General features: G+C 38.5%; 1 protein-coding gene across 1 annotated transcript in view; it reads left to right on the forward strand.

The window, feature by feature from the left end:
- The first annotated feature begins 542 nt into the window (after positions 1–542).
- SEPTIN7 (septin 7) overlaps positions 543–19132 on the forward strand; it is a 114904-nt gene continuing 96314 nt past the window's right edge. Inside the window, exons 1-2 of the mRNA XM_058534525.1 lie at positions 543–609; positions 762–922. Of these exons, the coding sequence (XP_058390508.1) occupies positions 543–609; positions 762–922 (228 nt within the window). The remainder of the gene's footprint in view (positions 610–761; positions 923–19132) is intronic.

Genomic DNA, 19132 nt, shown 5'->3' on the forward strand with positions numbered 1-19132 from the left:
GCAGCCGACCCCTTGGCTGTGTCAGGCCACGAGAAAGTGACAGCGCGAGGGGAATGTTGGGGCAACCAGGGCCTATTCTCACTTTCCACCCCGAGAGTCAAGGAAGTTGAGGAAACGGGGATGGATGGGGCCACAGTCATCTGCCTCGAAGTGTCTCTTCACTTGCACTCACAATGCTGCCAGGTCAGAAGCTAGGAGCCGAGGCGTGGACGCGGCCCCCGCCCAGAGTGCATCCCAGTCTGGCGTTTTCCAGCGGCGCCTCTTTCCCTTACGCCAATTCCGTAAGGAGGCGCTAAGGCCACACGGGCGGCTCCCGCAGCTCCAAAACCTAACGTGAAATTGCGCGGGGCTGCACTGACGGCGGCCATCTTTAATTCGGGCAAACCCCACCCTCGTGCCCCACCGGCCACTCCCTCTCAGCGTCTCCAGGCTTTTCACCGACAAACGTAACGCGCTTTAACCTTAGAGGCAGTGTTGAAGAAACATGCACAGAGGCCTGACTATTCATGACCCCGGAGGTGCCAAATCCCGCCAAATTAAACATGGCGGCTAAACCCGAGCAGCAAAAGAGTGCTCACACCAATGAAGTCATGCTCGAAGAGGAGCAAGGCGGCGGGGCAGGGAGGGAGTAATCTCGCGAGATCGAAGCCAGCCTCTTCTCGGTCCGGAAGCCTCGTCTGAGGGGGCGGGGGGCGGAGGAGAGAGCGGGAGTCGGGAGAGAGCCAGTGGAGGAGTCTGCCTGCTGTCGCCTGCGTAAGCAGGGCAGCGACGCCGGGCGGCTACGCCGCGGAATTGGCGTAGGCGGCTTTGGAGAATCGGCGGGCTGCGCTGCGCCCAGGCTGGTCGCGGAGGGGGGAGGGGATGTCGGTCAGTGCGAGATCCGCTGCTGCTGAGGAGAGGAGCGTCAACAGCAGCACCATGGGTGAGTCTCAGCTTTGGGCCGCCGCGACTCGGGTCGGCGGGTCCGGACGCAGGGGGGCTCTGCGGCCGCCGGACCGAGCGGGAGGAACGCCTTGAGGCGAGGCGGGGGGCAGGGGCGAGGGGAGGTGGGGTGGGGGCGACGGCGGGCCCGGGGCGCGGCGGCGGGCCCGGGGGGAGGGGAGGCGGCGGCGGTGACAGTTTGAATTGAATGTGAGGAGAGCCGAGGCGGCGGCATTTCCTGTGCCGCGGCGGGCGGGCCCGAGGAGCGGAGAGACCTGAGCCGCGGCCTCCGCCGCCGCGCCGGAGCGGGGTCGTCTTTGCCCGGCCCCCGGCTCCCGCGGCCCTGCTTCCTCGGTCGGCGGCCGCAGCCCCCGCGGCAGAGCTCCCCTCGTGGGGGAGTGGGCCTGGCCGGGAGGGTGGGGATGTGTGTGCGCGCCCGGGTGAGGGTGCTGTGTGGGCCGGCCCCGGGAGGGCGGCGGCGGGGAGGGAGGAAGAAGGATGCACCAGGCTGAAGCTGCGGTGGAGGCGGCGGCGGCTGCAGCGGCTCCAGCCACCGCGTCGCCTCCTGGCTCCCCCTCCCCGCCTCTCGGAGTTTCCCTTCCCCAGCCGCGACCCCGAGGGCCGGTGGATGGTGGGCGAGGCTGCCGTACGGAGGATAAGGAGCCTGGTTTGGGCTTAATTTTTAGGAAAAAGGAGAAAGAGAACATCTGGGAAGGGCGCCCTCCCGAGGAGTGGAAAGGGTGGGAAGGGTCGCTGGAAAAGGGAGGGAGTTGGAGATACGGTCTGGTGATGTTTAAGGAAATTAATTTTTGAAAATATTTAAGTATTCTCAGTTATTCTCTTAAGAAGCCCTTTCATTTCCTTTCCTCCCCCACATATTGGAAAAAGAACAGGCCATTTCATTCACATTTTCCACTCCTGAGTTCCATTTCATACTGTGTGTATAGTAGAAAATAAGCGTCTGAGATTTTTCTAACACATTTCCATTTGCTAAGTTACATTTTGAGAGTACGCTGTTTCAAATCTGGGTTTTTGTAGTGTAGGGAAAGAATTTGTGACGTCTAAGTGTTTGCTTAGTTACTGAAAAAACTTATTCCTGCAAGTTTATTGTTCGAGTTCAACTTGAACTCTGATTTCTTTTGCTTTGTTATTTTGATGAAATGGAAAAACATCTTCCTGAGTGCCCTTGAGAATCTGAATGAGCAGATAACATAGAATCAGGAGCATTTGACTTGTTTCACATGTTTATGTACATACAGGTGATGAGTATATCAGTTCCCCCGCCCCCCGAGTTTATAAGCAATTTGAGGAGGGAACTTTTTAGGCATTAAGTGTACAGGTATGGGTGAAACTTATGGAATCCTGATAGACTGGAAGGATGGTCCCTTAGCACGATATAAACAATTATTAAGCCAGTTACTGATGCTTGGATCCCTTATTCCTTCAAATAGCAAGGGAAGGAGCAAGGGGGGAGGGCAGGAAACAATCTTTCATCCCACCCAGCTGTTCAGTGGGTGGGGCTAGAGGAGACAGGGTTGAGAGGAGCTTTGAAATAAATGTGGAAGCTGCATAGATGGTTTGTATGGTCATTCTGTGATGGGACAGCATGATGGAGCCAGGTTCTCTTAATACAGTTACTAAAAATGTCACGTGCACTCTTAGGCTTACAGAATTGAAGTTCATAACTGATAATAGAAATTTATTTTGTGTTTACATCAAGTAGATTTTAATTTACAGAAAGAATATTATATTTTTGTAATTTAGTTAAGAATTTTTGGTTTCAGTTTTGATTTGGAGATAAGGTATTCAATACATAACTACATGAAAGGTAGTGTTATCAATAGATTATGTTTCAGAAGTTTGTTAGAAAAATTAGTTGTTTGGATTTGTGCATTTTCCCTTAGAAATACTCTTAAATAAGTCCATGCCAGAACTTTTGAGCTAGTCTGAGACAAGGTAGGATTCCTGACAGACTTTAGAGCAATTGTAGAGGGTTAACAAGGACAACAACACAAACATCTCCCCCCCTCAAAAAAAACAGAAACAAAAACAAAAACGCTTGGAGAGGAGGAGGAGTTAGATTGTGGTTTCCAAGGTCTCAATAATGCGGGGTGGTCAGATGACCAGACCAGTCTGAGTGAAGATAGTGGTAGAGCAGGTTGGCTTCCAACTTCTTATAATTTGATGGTATACATATTCACTAAAGACTTTTCTGGGTTTTACCAATAGAGTGTTGTTACCTGACCAAATTATCAGCTGAGAACCATGTTTCATATTTTGAGCTAATAAGCTATCTTCAGTTTTTCGTTAGAGGTTGAAAATTTTTATTGTAACGTTTATGCATTTTACTAAATTTTGAGAAAGTTTTTTGTATGTTCTTTCTGTACTAAGTTTGGACTGTAAATAACAAAATTTATTGTGCAATGAAACTGATGTAGAAAAAATGTGTTTTTGAGAAGAATTTTAAGGTAGCATGATTATGGGTTAGGCTTGCCAGATGATAGCATACTGTTAAATGTAGACTGTTGATCTCTTCACCAGTGTTTTGCAGACTGCAAGTTGAGATCTATTAGTGGGTCTTGAAATAAATTTTGTGGATTTCTGCTAATACTTTTTAAAAAGTAGGAAAGAAATAGAAAATATTAATATATTGCATTTAGTATGAATTTTTTTGGGGGGAAATTTTGTTTTTAAAGTATTGTGTATTGGATTGGGATATAACATTTCTTTTTTATTAAGGATTATGGTTAAAAAAGTTTATAAAAACACTTGGGGGACATGTGATATGGATGGGTCAAGTCAAAGTTCTTTAAATCTTATGGTAGAGGTTGGAGGTCTTGGTGTGAGAAGGGAAGACTTTAAATGCTGTTAAGTCCATGTCGCTTTTTCTTGTTTTGAATTCATTTATTCTGTACTCCATATAGCTAGTCTGGTTAGAGAGGTCTGGGGCATACTTCTGCTTGGAGGAGATCATTTCCCAAAACCAGGTAGAAATCAGGGTGGGTCCCAAAAGAAGATAGTATCATTCAGTGACTCTGCTCTAGGCCTGGAGGAGAAATGTTTTTTTTTTTTTTTTTTGTCTTGTCCTTTTGCATCATCAGAGATCAAGAGAGCCAAGTTTTGAGCATGAACCTGGGGAAAAGGGGCCAAGGAGGCAGCTTGGTTTGCTTTCAGTGTTGAAGGCCTTAGGCTAGACACACAAAAAGTCCTTGTGATTCCTACGTGGTGCAGTCTACCCAGCTCTCCAGAGGTCGGGATTACACATAGGTGTTTAAGTTCAAAGTGTTAGTGATAACAGAGAAATATAGTATAATGATTAAGAATATGAGCTTTGGTGTCAGACAGACTTGGCTGTCTGACAAATCCTGGCTTTGCCATTTACTAGATGTGTCAGTCAAGATAGGTTAGGTTAGTGCTTCTCAAACTGATGAAGGACCCTTCCTTCTCCCTCCCTCCCTCTTCTTTCTTTCTCTTTCCAATCCACTGTTGACTGATACCATTGTAAAATACAAAGTACTGCAAAATTCTAAAAAATCAAGGTGAAATATGGCAAAATACATGCCCTAATTTTTTATTAGATCCAATAGACATAAAAGTAGTCTGCTATAAAAATTTCCATTTTTATGCTCTCAATTTCTGTACTTCTCTGATATAAACTGGTAAAGAGTTCAGACTGGCTCAATGGTCCACAGACCACACTTTGAATAGCACTGGGTTAGATCATGCTGCAGTAACAAATAGCCCTAAAAATTCTAGTAGAGGTAGTTAAAGATGAGGTCTTGCCTGTCAATCTAAAGTTTGTGTACTTTGCTTTAGGCAAGTGTTTCTTACCTTCAAAATACTTTGAAGGTTGAGGAGAGTAAGTAAGTACCCCTGAGGTTGAGGAGTAAAGTCTGAAGCTGTTCCTGCTTCCATTATTTTGAAATTTTTAAAAAAAATCTTAGGTACTCATGTGACATATGCATTTTATATTTGTTTGCTTTATATACAATATAAAGATGACCCACTCCTGCTTCCTCCCCAATCTGGAAGTAAAAATGGACTCTCCTGAAGATGTAACATGTTAACTCTGTTATTTTGTTTATTTCTGGGGCCACAACTGTACTTTTGGTAGCTTCATTTGAGAGATGAGGCTCCAAATCAGAGTGTCTCAAACTCGGCACTATTGCAATTTGGAATTTTTATAATTCTTTGAGGGGCTGTCCTGTGCGTTGTACGTTTACCAGCATCTTTGGCATCTAACCACTAGATGCCAGTAGCACTCCCCTTCCCCAGTTGTAATAATAAAAAAAAATGTCTGCAGACATTGCTAAGTGTCACCTGGCAGGGAGAATCACCCCAGATTGAGAACCACTGTACTAGGTGGTGGAGAGCCATTGAAGGATCATAGAAGATGGAGAAGAAAGATGTCTTTGTTAACCATCTGGTCCATAAGTCTTCCTCCTAGAACTCCTACCGTTTGATACTTAGCATTTCCCAAACTTGGGAATCAGAATCACCTAGGTAGCTTTTTTTTGTGTGTGAGTTTATCATTTAATTCATGAATTTTTGAAAAACGTGATCAGTAATTACTGGACATACAACATTATGCTAGGTCAGTGTTTTCCAAAGTATAAATGATAACCTCATGCATGAGAGTCAACCCAGGGCCCCTTGTTAAAAATGCAGGTTAACTGGTTCCCACCACAGACCCAGTGATTTGCAGACTCTGAGGGGGCCCAGGAATCTGCATTTCCAAATGTTTTCCAAATTATTGCAAAGTAACTTTATTGAGGTATAGTTTTCATACAATAAAATGCACGTATTTTAAGTGTTTAGTTCAATGAAGATTGACATACACCATGTAGCTTTTATTCCAATCAAGATACAGAACGTTTTCATCACCTCTGAGTTTCTTGTGCCCCTATGCAATTATCGCCCTACTGCTCCAGGTAACTGCTGATCTGATTTCTAATATCCATAGATTAGTTTTCTTTTTTTTTAAACAGCTTTATTGAGATATAATCCATATACAGTTGACTCATGTAAAGTGGTTTTTCTTAGTAGCTTTTTCAAGTTTTCCCCCCTTAACTTCTTTGTTGTGAAAGATTTGAAATGTGAGGGAAACATGAAACAATAGTAAAATGATCACCTTGCTACTTTTAGAAGGATAACAGATTCTAGTAGTCTTCCAGAGTTTGATAAACAGTAGGCTTGGGATTGAGCTCTGAATGTTTTTTGGAAAAATCAAAACCATTTTTTTCCAGTTTTACTTTCTTTGTAAAATATATTTGAAATACTCTCACAGTGGCAGTTGGAGATTATTGTAAACTTCATTAATGTAACGAATATTTGACTCCCAACAAGTGTTGGACACTGCAAAACAGTAGCAATCAAGAAAGCTATGGCCCCTGGCCTTATGGATGTTACATAGTGTTTGTATTATGATTTCTGAAAATACTTATTTATTTTGGGGGGAGTTAATATATTTGTGAAATAGGTAATACAGTCACTTGGTTCAAAATTCAAAAGGTTAAAAAGAGATGTGTGGTGAAATCTTCCTATTCCTATCCCCAAGTCACCCAGTTTCCTACTCCTTAGGCAATCTATTTAACAGTTTCTTATATGTGCTTTTGGAGATGATTTTTGCGTATACAAGCAAAAAATGTATATCCCTCCTGCCCCCACCCATAGTAGCATCACGCACACATTCTTCCTCACCTTTTAATTTTTCCCACTTAGTGTATCTTAGATTATTCCATATCAGTACATGAAGAGCATTCTTACTCTTTTATACAACTGCATAATTCCATCATATGGATAGGCTGTGATTTGTTTAACGTGTTCTGATAGACATTCATTTTCAGTATTTTGCTGTTATAAACCATGATATGATGAGTAACTTGGGACACTGATCATTTCTCATGTGTTAGTATCTCAGAGCTTTTGGACACTTCGATACAAGACATTATCAGTTAAAGTGGTAGTATTGATATTAAGTCATTACTAGCTTAGGACTTCAACACTCAGGTTTATTCATTTAACAGATATATGTCTTGTGCCTGCTATATGCTGGGCACTGGGGAAACTGAGTTAAAAGCTGTGACAGTAGAAATAGAAGACATAGTGATTAAGAGTTTAGGTTCTGGAGTCGGACCTGGATTCACATCCTTAAAGCTTAACTGAACCTTGGGCAAGTAACAAAACTTTTCCGTTTCCATCTCTGTAAAGTGAGAATCATAAAGTTATTGGAGAATTAAATGAGATAATACATGGCAAGTCCTTAGCCTGGCATATAACAAGCACTTAGATGTTAGTTTAAACAGAAGAGTTAGACTATATGGCAATTGACTATTTACTTTTCTGCCTCCGTTTATAAGTTTCTTAAAGTTAAGGACTGTGTTTTGTTCACTTTTGTATTCCCAACCTGGCATTTATGATTTAAAGGTATGTAGAGTATACAGTGAGAGTACAGAGCAGGATACCTTTTCCAAACTGGAAAAGGTGAATCTTTAAAGGTGGGTAGGAGTGATTAGCCAGAGGAAGAAGAGGAAGGATGCTTATTTTAGGCTGAGAAATCATGGTGATGTAGGTTCTGAGTCTAGAGAGGTAAGCAGAGATTTGATCTGCTGTGCTGAGAATTTTTAAAAAATCTTTATTGAAGGATTTTAAAAGGGAAGAATGGTAACCATGAGCACCTGGATGATTATTCCAGTAGAGTTAGATAGAGCACCAAGCTAGGGCCAGTGAATTGAGGGATGTTAATATAGCCAGTCCTAACTAAAAGAGGAAGGACAGAACTAGGGCAATGGCAAAGCGGGTGAAGTATAGGGGATGGTTGTGAGGTATTTGGTATGTGAGGGGATGTAGGTGGTAAGTAATGAATTCAGAATATCTGAACTTTTTGACTTGAGTGAATGGGTGATAAGTAGGTACCGTTTCTTGAGATAGGTAATTTAAAACATGAAATTGAGAGGCCTGGAGATATCTAAGTGAGCATGTCTGGTAAAGTCTCAATACTAGGAGAGACATCTAGGATGGAAAATAAACATTTTAATATTATTGTAAATTATTCATTTGTGCTTAGAATTTTTATGTTTAGTAATTGAATCTGCCATATTAAACAAAAGCTATACTCTAGTTTGGTCAGTAAATTTGTTAGTACTGTTTTTTAAGGCTTGGTATTTGTAGTTTGGTGAGCAGAATTAAAAGAAATTGGAATAAAGTGATTTGTGTGAAACTTCAAAGTTGGAGGGACTGAGGTCACCATTTTTTGAGTAGTACTGAAATGTTTACTTATTTAAAATTTCTACTGGTACATTTCACAACAGTAGCTGTTTCAAACTAAGGGTCACGCTAATGTTTCTTTACACAAATGACATTTTGTATTCTTATATATTCAAATTGTTCATTCAGATTGTAATCAGAGTTCTTTCTTTTTGAGGAAGATTTTGGTATATATTGTCAATCAATTTTAGAGAATACTGTAAATATTTTGAGTGAGATCATTATTTGTGTAAAAGGAGGCAAAGTCTTCATAGTAATTTTATCTTAGTGCTTTGTGTTTATACTGTTACTAAAATACCCAAGGTACCACCTCATTTGTGGTACCTTGACATCTGGGATGTGAGGTGATCTAAACAAGGAAAATTTTTTCAGTAACTAGTATACCTTCAAGCATCAACATTTTAAACCATTTTTAATTTTAAAAAGTTTAATAGATATACTTAGTTCCTTTTATGATTAATTTAAACAAATTAACCAGGAGGAAAAAAAACCATTAAATTATTTCAATCACTGAAGGTTAATTTGTGTTCTTTCTTAATTACATATATTTTTTTCATGGTTGTAATTAGTGGTCTATTAGTGGTTAGTGGTTCTTAACCCTGGTCAGGCATTAGAAACACTTCTAGTGCTTAACAAACTTGGAAACTCATTAATTCACTAGGTGTGAGATGAGGTTCAGAAATTTGCGTTTTAGGTATTTTAGGTAATTCTGATGAACAGCCAGGGTTGATAACCTCAGGTGTGAATTCTATATTTTGAGGTGCAGTATATGTAAAAGTACTCTGTAATACAGAACCAGTGTTGATATTCTAATTTACCTAGCCATTTTATTATTTTGAGACATTTCATAGTTTCCCTATTTTAGAATTATAAGTAGTATTTTAAAGAGTATCTTTAAACACACTTCTTCCCCAGTTATTTTCCTAGGGTATTTGTTAGTTTGGTATCTGAAACTTGTCTTAATTTACATTTCTTATATTACTGGAGAGAGATATTTATTATGTATAAACTGATTAGCTTCCCTGCTTTCAGTAGAATATCATGAATTTGTTAAAATCACCATCAGTGATTGGAGTGTTTGGTTTTGTGCTGTGACTTACAATATGGGACTATTAAGTAATGCAATATGAGAGTCATTTTTGTTTTTTAACTATACATAGCTTTTCACATTTTTCTGCTCTCATGGATGTACCTACTTTCTTCTTTCCTTGAATTTTGTAGCTATCCAGTTTGCTGTTATAAATTTTTGTATTTTATTGCTCAGTTTTTATTTCCTGGTTCATTTCTTTATTGAAGGCCTGCTATCTGTTAAGCACTGAGTTAAGATTTCCATTTCTGGTTCCCAGCTGTATTCTGTATAATTGATAAGCTGAGTGAAAGGGAAATAAATTTAAGTAGAAATCATTCTTGTTCTATGGATGTATAAAATAGTGTGCAAATAGAAAAGAACCTCAAAAACCAAAACATGTAATCATTGTATAATTTGCAAAGGCCATTGATGCTTAGAGGACAACTTGTAGTCTGTTGGTTTTTTCGTTGCTGAGAAGGGTGAATCGAGTAGTTAACATTTCTCTAGTTTGTTTGGAGACATGAGAACTTGGCACAAAAGGATGAAATTAGTGATCCTAGATAGAACTATAGTCAGGCCTGCCTTAGGTTTTGTATAGAAGATAAAAGTTGGTCTAATACAGAACAACTAGGAATTACTTTATGAGATGATTAATTCAGCTGTGAGCCAGAAAGATAAGTAGAATGACTTAGCTGGCAAGTGGACCCAGCAGATACTTAAGTTTGTGTTGGACCATGGTACTGTGCTGTTAGAAGGATAAATACATGGTTGTAGTTCCTTTTTTTTCTTTTTTGAAATTTTGGAATAATTTTAGACTTGCTGAAAAGTTGCAGCCCCTATCTTATTGAACGTTAAATATTTGGTCAACATGGAGGAAGTGCAGAAATAATAGCACAGACATGCAAATACAACATGTTATATGAAATAAATACACCATTGACATTAGTACTGGTCAGGAGAAAGCAAATAAGGGAGAAGTTTTATGCTTGATGGAAACATCTTTTAGTTGACTCTGTGTTGGAAGTTTTTGGGTAGGGCTGAGAGATTCCATTGTTTTTTAATTGAAGGATGGGTGTTCTAAGTATAGTCAGTCACTAGTGGATTCCGTTTAACAAATTAGAATCTAACCAAGATAAACAAAGGAGTTTCTTTCCTATCAAGTAGTTTCCTCATTGGTCTTATTGCTTCCAGTCTCTTCCCACTTTATTTAATTCTTTGTAAGATTATTGTACCAAAAACACTACTTTCATAAAATAATTGACCTATTGTAGAACTTTAAATATCTTTCTGTTATTTATGGTGTAGGCTTCTAAGGTTCTTGTTAAAAATACTGTTTTCGGGGCCTACCTCCAAGATTCTAATGCTGTACTTCTAGGCTGGGACCCCAGTATCTGTTTTCATCAAGCTGCCTGGATTCTTCTGATTACAGCCACATTTAGGAATCACTTATCTGCAAGATGAAAGCCCAGAGGCTTTAATAATAGCTGTTGTCTATTACACAACCGCTATAACTGTCATTTATTGAACTTATTGTACATGAAGTGCTAAATATTTCATATGTACCTTCCAATAACTTCATAAAGATGCTATCCCAATCTGAGGCTCAGAAAGATTATATAACTTACCCACCAGAGGGTAGCTCTAAGTTATAGCAAATATTGGAATTCAGAATTCTAGCTATTCATATACTGCTTTGTAATTCTTTCATATGTTCTTTCCTTAAAAACTTAGGCAGACATTTTAGGGCCTCCTTGGTTTGGCTTTTTCCTTATACTCAGATCAAATCATGTTTTGCATTCTTGCTTCTACTTATGCTGCTTTTACCTACCTTGAAGTCTCATCATCCATTAAGGAAAGCCTAGCTCAAAACTACTCACTATGGGAAACTTTTCCCAACTGTCTGAGTCTGATTCTTTTGAACTTTGAGTTCAAGTTCCCTTACCTAGAACTGTTAAGACTACTCTTTTAGTACGTAACAACACTGTCAATTTTTTATGTGTTATCAGTTAGTTATTGTTTATATTTAATATTATAAAAATTGTTGGTGGGATAGTATTGCAGTGGGTGGCATGCTTTTTGAGCTCCCCACTGATTTCTAGCTTCATTGTATATAGTACTGATCTTGAGTAAAATGTTGTCTTTATAATGAAATATAAGTTGAAGACCTTGGTTCTGGATAAAATTAGAATTTGCGGTTTTGAGGTATCAAATTATTTTGGTTATTTCAGTAGTTCACCAAGGCACGCTTTTCAAATCTTTGGTTGTAGAGTAAATTTATAAACATACAGAAACATTTATCATAATTTATTAATAATTTCAACAGTAATTTAATTCGGTTTGCAATACAATTTTTTAAAAGTACTTTCTTAGGACCTGTATTAGTCTGCTAGGGCTGCCATAACAGAATATCACAGATTGGGTGGTTTTAACCACAGATTATTTTCTCACAGTTCTGGAGGCTGGAAGTCCAAGATTAAGGGACCAGCAGGCTTGGTTTCTGGTGAGGGCTCTTCCTGGCTTGTGGACAGCTGCTTTCTCAATGTGTCCTCACATCGCCTTTCCTCTGTGCATGCGTGGAGGGAAAGATATCTCTAGTGTCTCTTCCTCTTCTTGAAAGGACACCAGTTCCATGTGATTGGGCCCCCACTCTTATGACCTTTTTTTTTTTTTTTTTGTGAGGAAGATCAGCCCTGAGCTAACATCCGTGCCAATCCTCCTCTTTTTGCTGAGGAAGGCTGGCCCTGAGCTAACATCCGTGCCCATTTTCCTCCACTTTGTGTGGGACACCACCACAGCATGGCCTGACAAGCGGTCAGGTGCGTGCCCGGGATCCGAACCCAAGCTGCCAGCAGTGGAGCGCGCGCACTTCTTAACGCTACACCATGGGGCCGGCCGTCTTATGACCTCCTTTACCCTTAATTACCTCCTTAAAGGCCCTGTCTTGAAATAACAGTGACATTAGGGGTTAAGGCTTCAACATGATTTTTTGGGGGACACAATTCAGTCCATAACAGGAATCAAATTTCTATTTTCCTATATGGTGTTGTAATGTAGGTAAGCTATAGAAAACTTTTTTAGAAACAGGTAATGAATACTTTATTTTTACTTATATTTCTTTTTATCAGACAATGCTAAGATTGAATATCAGTCAAACATTTTTTTTTTTTTTTTTTTTTTTTTTTTTTGTGAGGAGATCAGCCCTGAGCTAACATCCGCCAATCCTCCTCTTTTTTTGCTGAGGAAGACGGCCCTGGGCTAACATCGGTGCCTATCTTCCTCCACTTTACATGGGACGCCGCCACAGCATGGCTTACCAAGCAGTACTTCGGTGCGCGCCCGGGGTCCGAACCAGCGAACCCCGGGCCGCCGCAGCAGAGCGCGCGCACTTAACCGCTTGCGCCACCGGGCCGGCCCCCAGTCAAACATTTTGAGTCATGAGATTCGACATTCTGACAAATGGCTTTGATGTTGTTAAGAAGCAAATTTTTTTTTTGAGATACATATTACATACTGGAAATAACCTGAATTCTTTGACAGAACTGCTATGTTGTGTTCAGAATGAATGCTACAGTAAAATACGGAGTGATATGTAAGTCATGAGTGCACAAGGCATAGTAGTGACTGATTAAAATGGAATAAAGTTAATCATTTTACAATTTTAAGTATGTTCTTCATATTCTTTTCTAATTTTTCTGATATTTTTGCAAGATCTCAGGATCGGAAAATGTATTGTCATTTAATCTAATTATGCAAACGGTGCTCATGTTCCCCCTGCAGTGTACCTTTCAAGTGGCTGTCCAACCCTGCCCTGTCCAGTGCTGTAGCCACGAGCAAGTATGGCTGATGAGCACTTGAAACGTGGCTGGTTTGAGTTGAGATTTGGTATAAGGGTGAAATATGCAGAGAATTTTGAAAGGACTTACTTTGAAAAACAAAAAATAACTTACTAGTTTTTATATTGATTGCATGTTGAAATAATGTTTTGGGTATATTGAGTTGATGAAAATATATTATTATAATTAATTTTACTTGTTTCTTTTTGCTTTTTTAATGTGGCTACTAGAAAATTTAATATTACATATGTGGTTTGTATTATATTTCTGATGGACAGAGGTGGTCTAACCTGTGTTTGAAATTCACTGCCTTCTGAGGAAGCACATTTCATCTTTGAATAGCTCTCTCTCAATTTTTTTCTTCCTATTTTGGGATATATCTGAAGTCTGTCTTTGGTATTTGTATTCAGAAGTTCTCATTTACTCCTTGAGACCAAAAAGATGAGTCTAATTTTTCTTTTTAATGTTATTATATAATAGTTTGAAGACAACTCTGAGTCTTTTATAGAGACTTTTAGTCTTTCCATTTCTTTTACAAGGTTTATATGGCAGGGGGTTATATCCCTCCAGCCATCCAGTTACTGCCCTCTAAACTTTGTTCATTTGGTACATATCCCTGCTGACACCAGGAACTGGATATCTTGTGATCTTAAAATTACAGATCAGAATACATCAATCTGGGCCGGCCCCGTGGCTTAGCGGTTAAGTGTGAGCACTCCGCTACTGGCGGCCCGGGTTTGTATCCCGGGCGCGCTCCAATGCACCACTTCTCTGGCCATGCTGAGGCCGTGTCCCACATACAGCAACTAGAAGGATGTGCAACTATGACATACAACTATCTACTGGGGCTTTGGGGAAAAAAAGGAGGAGGATTGGCAATAGATGTTAGCTCAGAGCCGGTCTTCCTCAGCAAAAAGAGGAGGATTAGCATGGATGTTAGCTCAGGGCTGATCTTCCTCACAAAAAAAAAAAAAAAGCACTGGAAAAAAAATAAAAGAATACATCAGTCTTTTGTCTTGTTCTACATGCTATATAAGTCTGTTATTGAGGCCTAAAATTAAATTACCTTTTAGGGTAACTTTATTTACTTATTGTCCTACTGACTTTCGGAGTGTAATGTCAACTGAGATGTCTCTACCTTTTCCTCTTGTTCTGCTATTGTTTTATCTTCCTTTTTCAACACTTTTTTTTTATTAGAAGAATTTGTTGATTGGGTGAAATGTGTCCCACCACCTCCTCCTTATTTTTGCAGTGCTATTGTATATTTCGGATCTTAACTGAAACTTTGTCTTTCAGATTTTGGTTTGGAGGTGGGGAAAAAGGACATGGTTTGAATGCACATTTTTCCATATTAAATTTCGCTTGGATTCTGAGTGTGTCATATGAAGTTATTTGGTAACTTTCTCAGCTTTTATCATCTGCAGGTTTGACAGGCGTCTCTTTTATGTTTTCGTCAAAGTATTGACTAATGTTATCTGGGCTTAGTTAAGGATGGATCCTTGTGGTGTATAATTCTGAAGTTGACATACAACTAACCAGCTATTAATTCATCTTATTTTATTAGTATTCAGGCCTTTAATTCTCTACCTTGCCCATATTCACATCATGATTAAAATCTTGTCAGAATTATCTCCCATTATTTCTTCCTTTGCAATCTAATGAACTTGTCAGAAATGGGAAATAAGGAACATCTGACTTATTGATTAAAAAGAAAACCCTTACTGACTTGTGGTGAACAAGACTTCATTTTCTTTCTGTTATTCTTTTTTTTTTTTTTTAGTGGAAATGCTTCAGGTTCCTTATTAATAACTTGGAAAATAGAAAATAATATAAAACTGAATTACCTTCAAGTTCAGTTAGCAAAAGACAACCGGTGTTAAAATTTGGAAATATTTTCTTTTTGGCTTTTTTCTTGTAAACTTTTTAAAAAGCTGTAATGATGGTGCCACGTGATTACATTTCCCTTGGCTTAAATACTTAGGCTAGGTCATAGGTAGGTGTGTGTTTAACTTTTTAAGAAATTGCCAAACTATTTTCCACCATAGTTGTGACATTTTACATTTTCATCAACAGTGTATAAGAATTCTAATTGCTTCACATAATTACCAACACTTGGGATGGTCACTGTTATTAATTTTAGCCATTTTAGTAGAATTGTAGAATACCTCATCATGATTTTAATTTGCATTTTCCTAATGACTGATGATGTTGAGGATCTTATCATGGCTTATTTGCCATCCATATGTCTTTAGTTGTTTGTTGAAATCTTTGGTCCATTTTTGAGTTGGGATATTTGTCTTATTGAATTGTGTATTTTAGATACTAGTCCTTTGTTAAACTGTGCAAATAACTTAATCTCATCATACTTTTATTCACTGTCAATAATTCTCCCGTCACAATTATTACTATGCTGTTTGCCTTAATAGTGATTTTCTGTTTCCATTATTCTACATTTTTTAAAATTAAATTTAATTTTAGTGTTATTATATTCTTTGCTGAGGAAGATTCACCCTGAGCTAACATCTGTTGCCAGTCTTCCTCTATTTTGTGTGTGGGCTGCTGCTACAGCATGGCCACTGACAGTAGTGTAGGTCCATGCCTGGAAACTGAACCCAGGCTGTGGAAGCGGAGCGCACTGAACTTAACCACTAGGCCACTGGGGCTGGCCCTATTCTACATTTTTTATTTGTAATTCTTTTCTAAGGAAGAGCTGTTCTGTTTCATGTATTCATTCATTCAGGTATTTATTAATATTGGTATTGACACATGAATATTAATTTTATCATTGTTTTATTGCCCAGATTGTCCTGGATTTTACCATTGGGAGCTCTTTCAAGTTGGCTCCTATTCATCCTTTCAGCATGCCTCATCATTTTTTTGGAATACTTCCTTACTTTCTGGTTCATTTTGTATTTTTCCTCCCTAAGCCCTGGAATCAATCATTTCTCCAAGGAGACCTGGTTCCTTTTATTTGAGAATAGTATTTGGAAACCAAGATCTGAGCACTAGAAGTGCTTATTGCTGTGGGGTGTCATTTTTTCTAGGTGTTTTAAGCAGATAGATCTAGGAAACTAGACATTTATATACATTCACACATCTATATTTATTTCTGTATGTATCTACTTGTATGTAAATATATATGTATATGTATGTTAAAAACCATGAATTCATACTGATACACCAGTTCCATTCCACTAACACAAGCTTCAGTCTAGCCTTACTCTTTTTCTTGTTTGTAACTCCTTTCCCCAACAGTAAAAAACCTGGCTCATCCACAATTTATTTACATATTTGTTCCATTCTGGTGTACATGTAAATGTAGTTTCAGAATTGCTGTTATAAATATGTTTACTTACTAGAGTGCAGTATTTGTATATACTTCTTTTTGTCTTTATTTTTATACTATACAGTCAAAATACTGTTTTCTAAAGTTACTTATGTTCTTTTCTTCTCCACCATGTTTAGTGTGGTTATGTTACTCGTTTGAAATACAGTTAGTTTCTGGGGCCGGCCCCATGGCTTAGCGTTTAAGTGCGCACACTCCGTTGCTGGCGGCCTGGGTTTGGATCCTTGGCGTGCACCAACGCACCACTTGTCAGGCCATGCTGTGGGCGGCATCCCACATAAAGTGGAGGAAGATGGGCACGGGTGTTAGCTCAGGGCCAGTCTTTCTCAGCAAAAAGAGGAGGATTGGCATGGATATTAGCTCAGGGCTGATCTTCCTCACAAAAAAAAAAAAAGAAAGAAAAGAAAAGAAATACAGTTAGTTTCATTTGTTACTGTTTTTAATCCATTTTGAGTTCTTCTCCCGTCCTGGCTGATTTTGGTTATTTTTTTATTGGGATATGTGAAACATTTCTATGGTGTTAATAGTCAGTTCTATAAAACAGTATGTCCAGAAGTGTCCCTCCCACCTCTCATCTCTTTTTACCCTAGTCTCATTCCCCCTTTTTGCCACTTTCCTACTCATCCATATGGGTAACCATCTCATTAGTTTCTGGGTTAGCTTTTAGTTTCTTCCTTTCTTTTTGCACAAATGAGAAGATACATGTAAGAAAGGAGATACAAAAATTATATATGAAAGGTACTATATAATAGACACTACATACTTGATTTTATGACGGCTTTATTGAGATATAGTTGACATGCCATAAAATTCACCCCTTTAGAGTGTACAGTTCTGTCATTGTTAGTATGTTCACAGAGTTGTGCAACCATCCCCACTAAGTTTAGGACATTTTCATCAGCCCAGAAAGAAACCCTGTACCTATTAGCAATTACTCCCATTCCTTCCTCTTCCCAGGTCCTGGCAACCACTAATCTACTTTTCATTTCATAGATTTGCCTATTCTGGGCACTTCGTATGAATGAAATCATACAATATTTGGTCTTTTGCAACTAGCTTCTTTCACTTAGCATGATGTTTTCAAGGTTCATCCATGTTGTAGCATGTATCAGTACTTCATTCCTTTTTATTACTGAATAATATTCCATTGTGTAGATAATACCACGTTTTGTTTATCCATTCATCAGTTGATGGACATTTGCGTTGTTTCTATTTTTTGGCTTTTATGAATAATGCTACTGTGAACATTTAAGTACGAGTCTTTGTGTAGACTTGTACTTTCAGTTCTCTTGGATATTTACCTAGGAATGAAATTCTGAATCATAGAGTAACTTTATGTTTAATTTTCTGAGGAACTACTAAACTTTGACAAAGGAGCTGTAGCATTTTACATTCTCACCAGCAGTGTGTGAGGGTTCCAGTTTCTCCACATCGGTATCCACACTTGTTATTGTGTCTTTTTTGTTTTAACTATCCTAGTGAGTGAGGTGGTATCATTGTGGTTTTAATTTGCATTTCTCTAATGGCTAATGATGTTGAGTATCTTTTCATGTACTTTTGGCAACTTGTATATCTGCTTTGGAGGAATGTCTGTTAAAGTGCTTGGCCCAATTTTTTATCAGGTAGTCTTTTTATTGTTCAATTGTAGCAATTCTTTATGTATTCTGGATACAAGTCTTTTATGAGATAGATGATTTGCAAATATTTTCTACCGTTCCAAGGGTTGTCTTTTCACTTTCTTGACAGTGTTCTGTGAAGCACAGATTTTTAATTTTGATGAAGTCTAATTTATCTTTTTAATATATGCTTGTGCTTTTGGTGTCATATTTAAGAAATGATTCCTAATTCAAGGTCATGAAGATTTACACCTGTTTTCTTGTAAGAGTTTTTTAGTTTTAGATGTTAAAGTTAGGTTGTTGATCCATTTTGAGTTAATTTTTATATATGGTGTGAGGTAGGTATCTAATTTTATTCTCTTATATGTGAATATCCAGTTATCCCAGCACCTTTTGTTGAAAAGACTGTTCTTTCTCCATTAAGTTGTCTTGGCAACCTTCTAGAATAACAGTTGACCTTAAACACAGGGTTTATATCTGGATTGCGAGTTGTATTTCATTGATTTTTATGTCTATCCTTATGCCTGTACCACACTGTTTTAGTGACTATAACTTTGTAAGTAAATTTTGAAACTAGGAAGTGTGAGTCCTCCAACTTTGTTCTATTTCAAGGTTGTTTTGGCTATCCTGGGTCTCTTGAATTTCCAAATGAATTAGGGGGTTAGTTTGTCAGTTTCTGCAAAGAAGCCAACTAGGATTTTGATAGGCACGGCCTTTAATTTGTAGATTAATTTGGGGTGTATTGCCATCTGAACAAAATTGCCTTCCAATCCATGAACACAGGATAGCTTTTACTTAGGTCTTTAATTTCTTTGAACAGTGTTTTATAACTTTCAGTGTACAATATTTGTACTTCTTTTGTTAAATTTCTTCCTAAGTATTTTATTCTCTTTCATGCTATTACAAGGAATTTTCTTGATTTCATTTTGGATTGTTTTTGCTAGGGTATGGAAATGTAATTGGTTTTTGTATATTGATCTTGTTTTCTGCAGTTTTATTCTCATGGGTTGTTTTAGTGGATTTGCTAAGATATTGTGTTTATAAGATTATGTCATCTATGAATAGAGATAGTTTTACTTTT

This window comes from Diceros bicornis, chromosome 3 (assembly GCF_020826845.1).
Source record: "Diceros bicornis minor isolate mBicDic1 chromosome 3, mDicBic1.mat.cur, whole genome shotgun sequence".
Taxonomy (NCBI): Eukaryota; Metazoa; Chordata; class Mammalia; order Perissodactyla; family Rhinocerotidae; genus Diceros; species Diceros bicornis.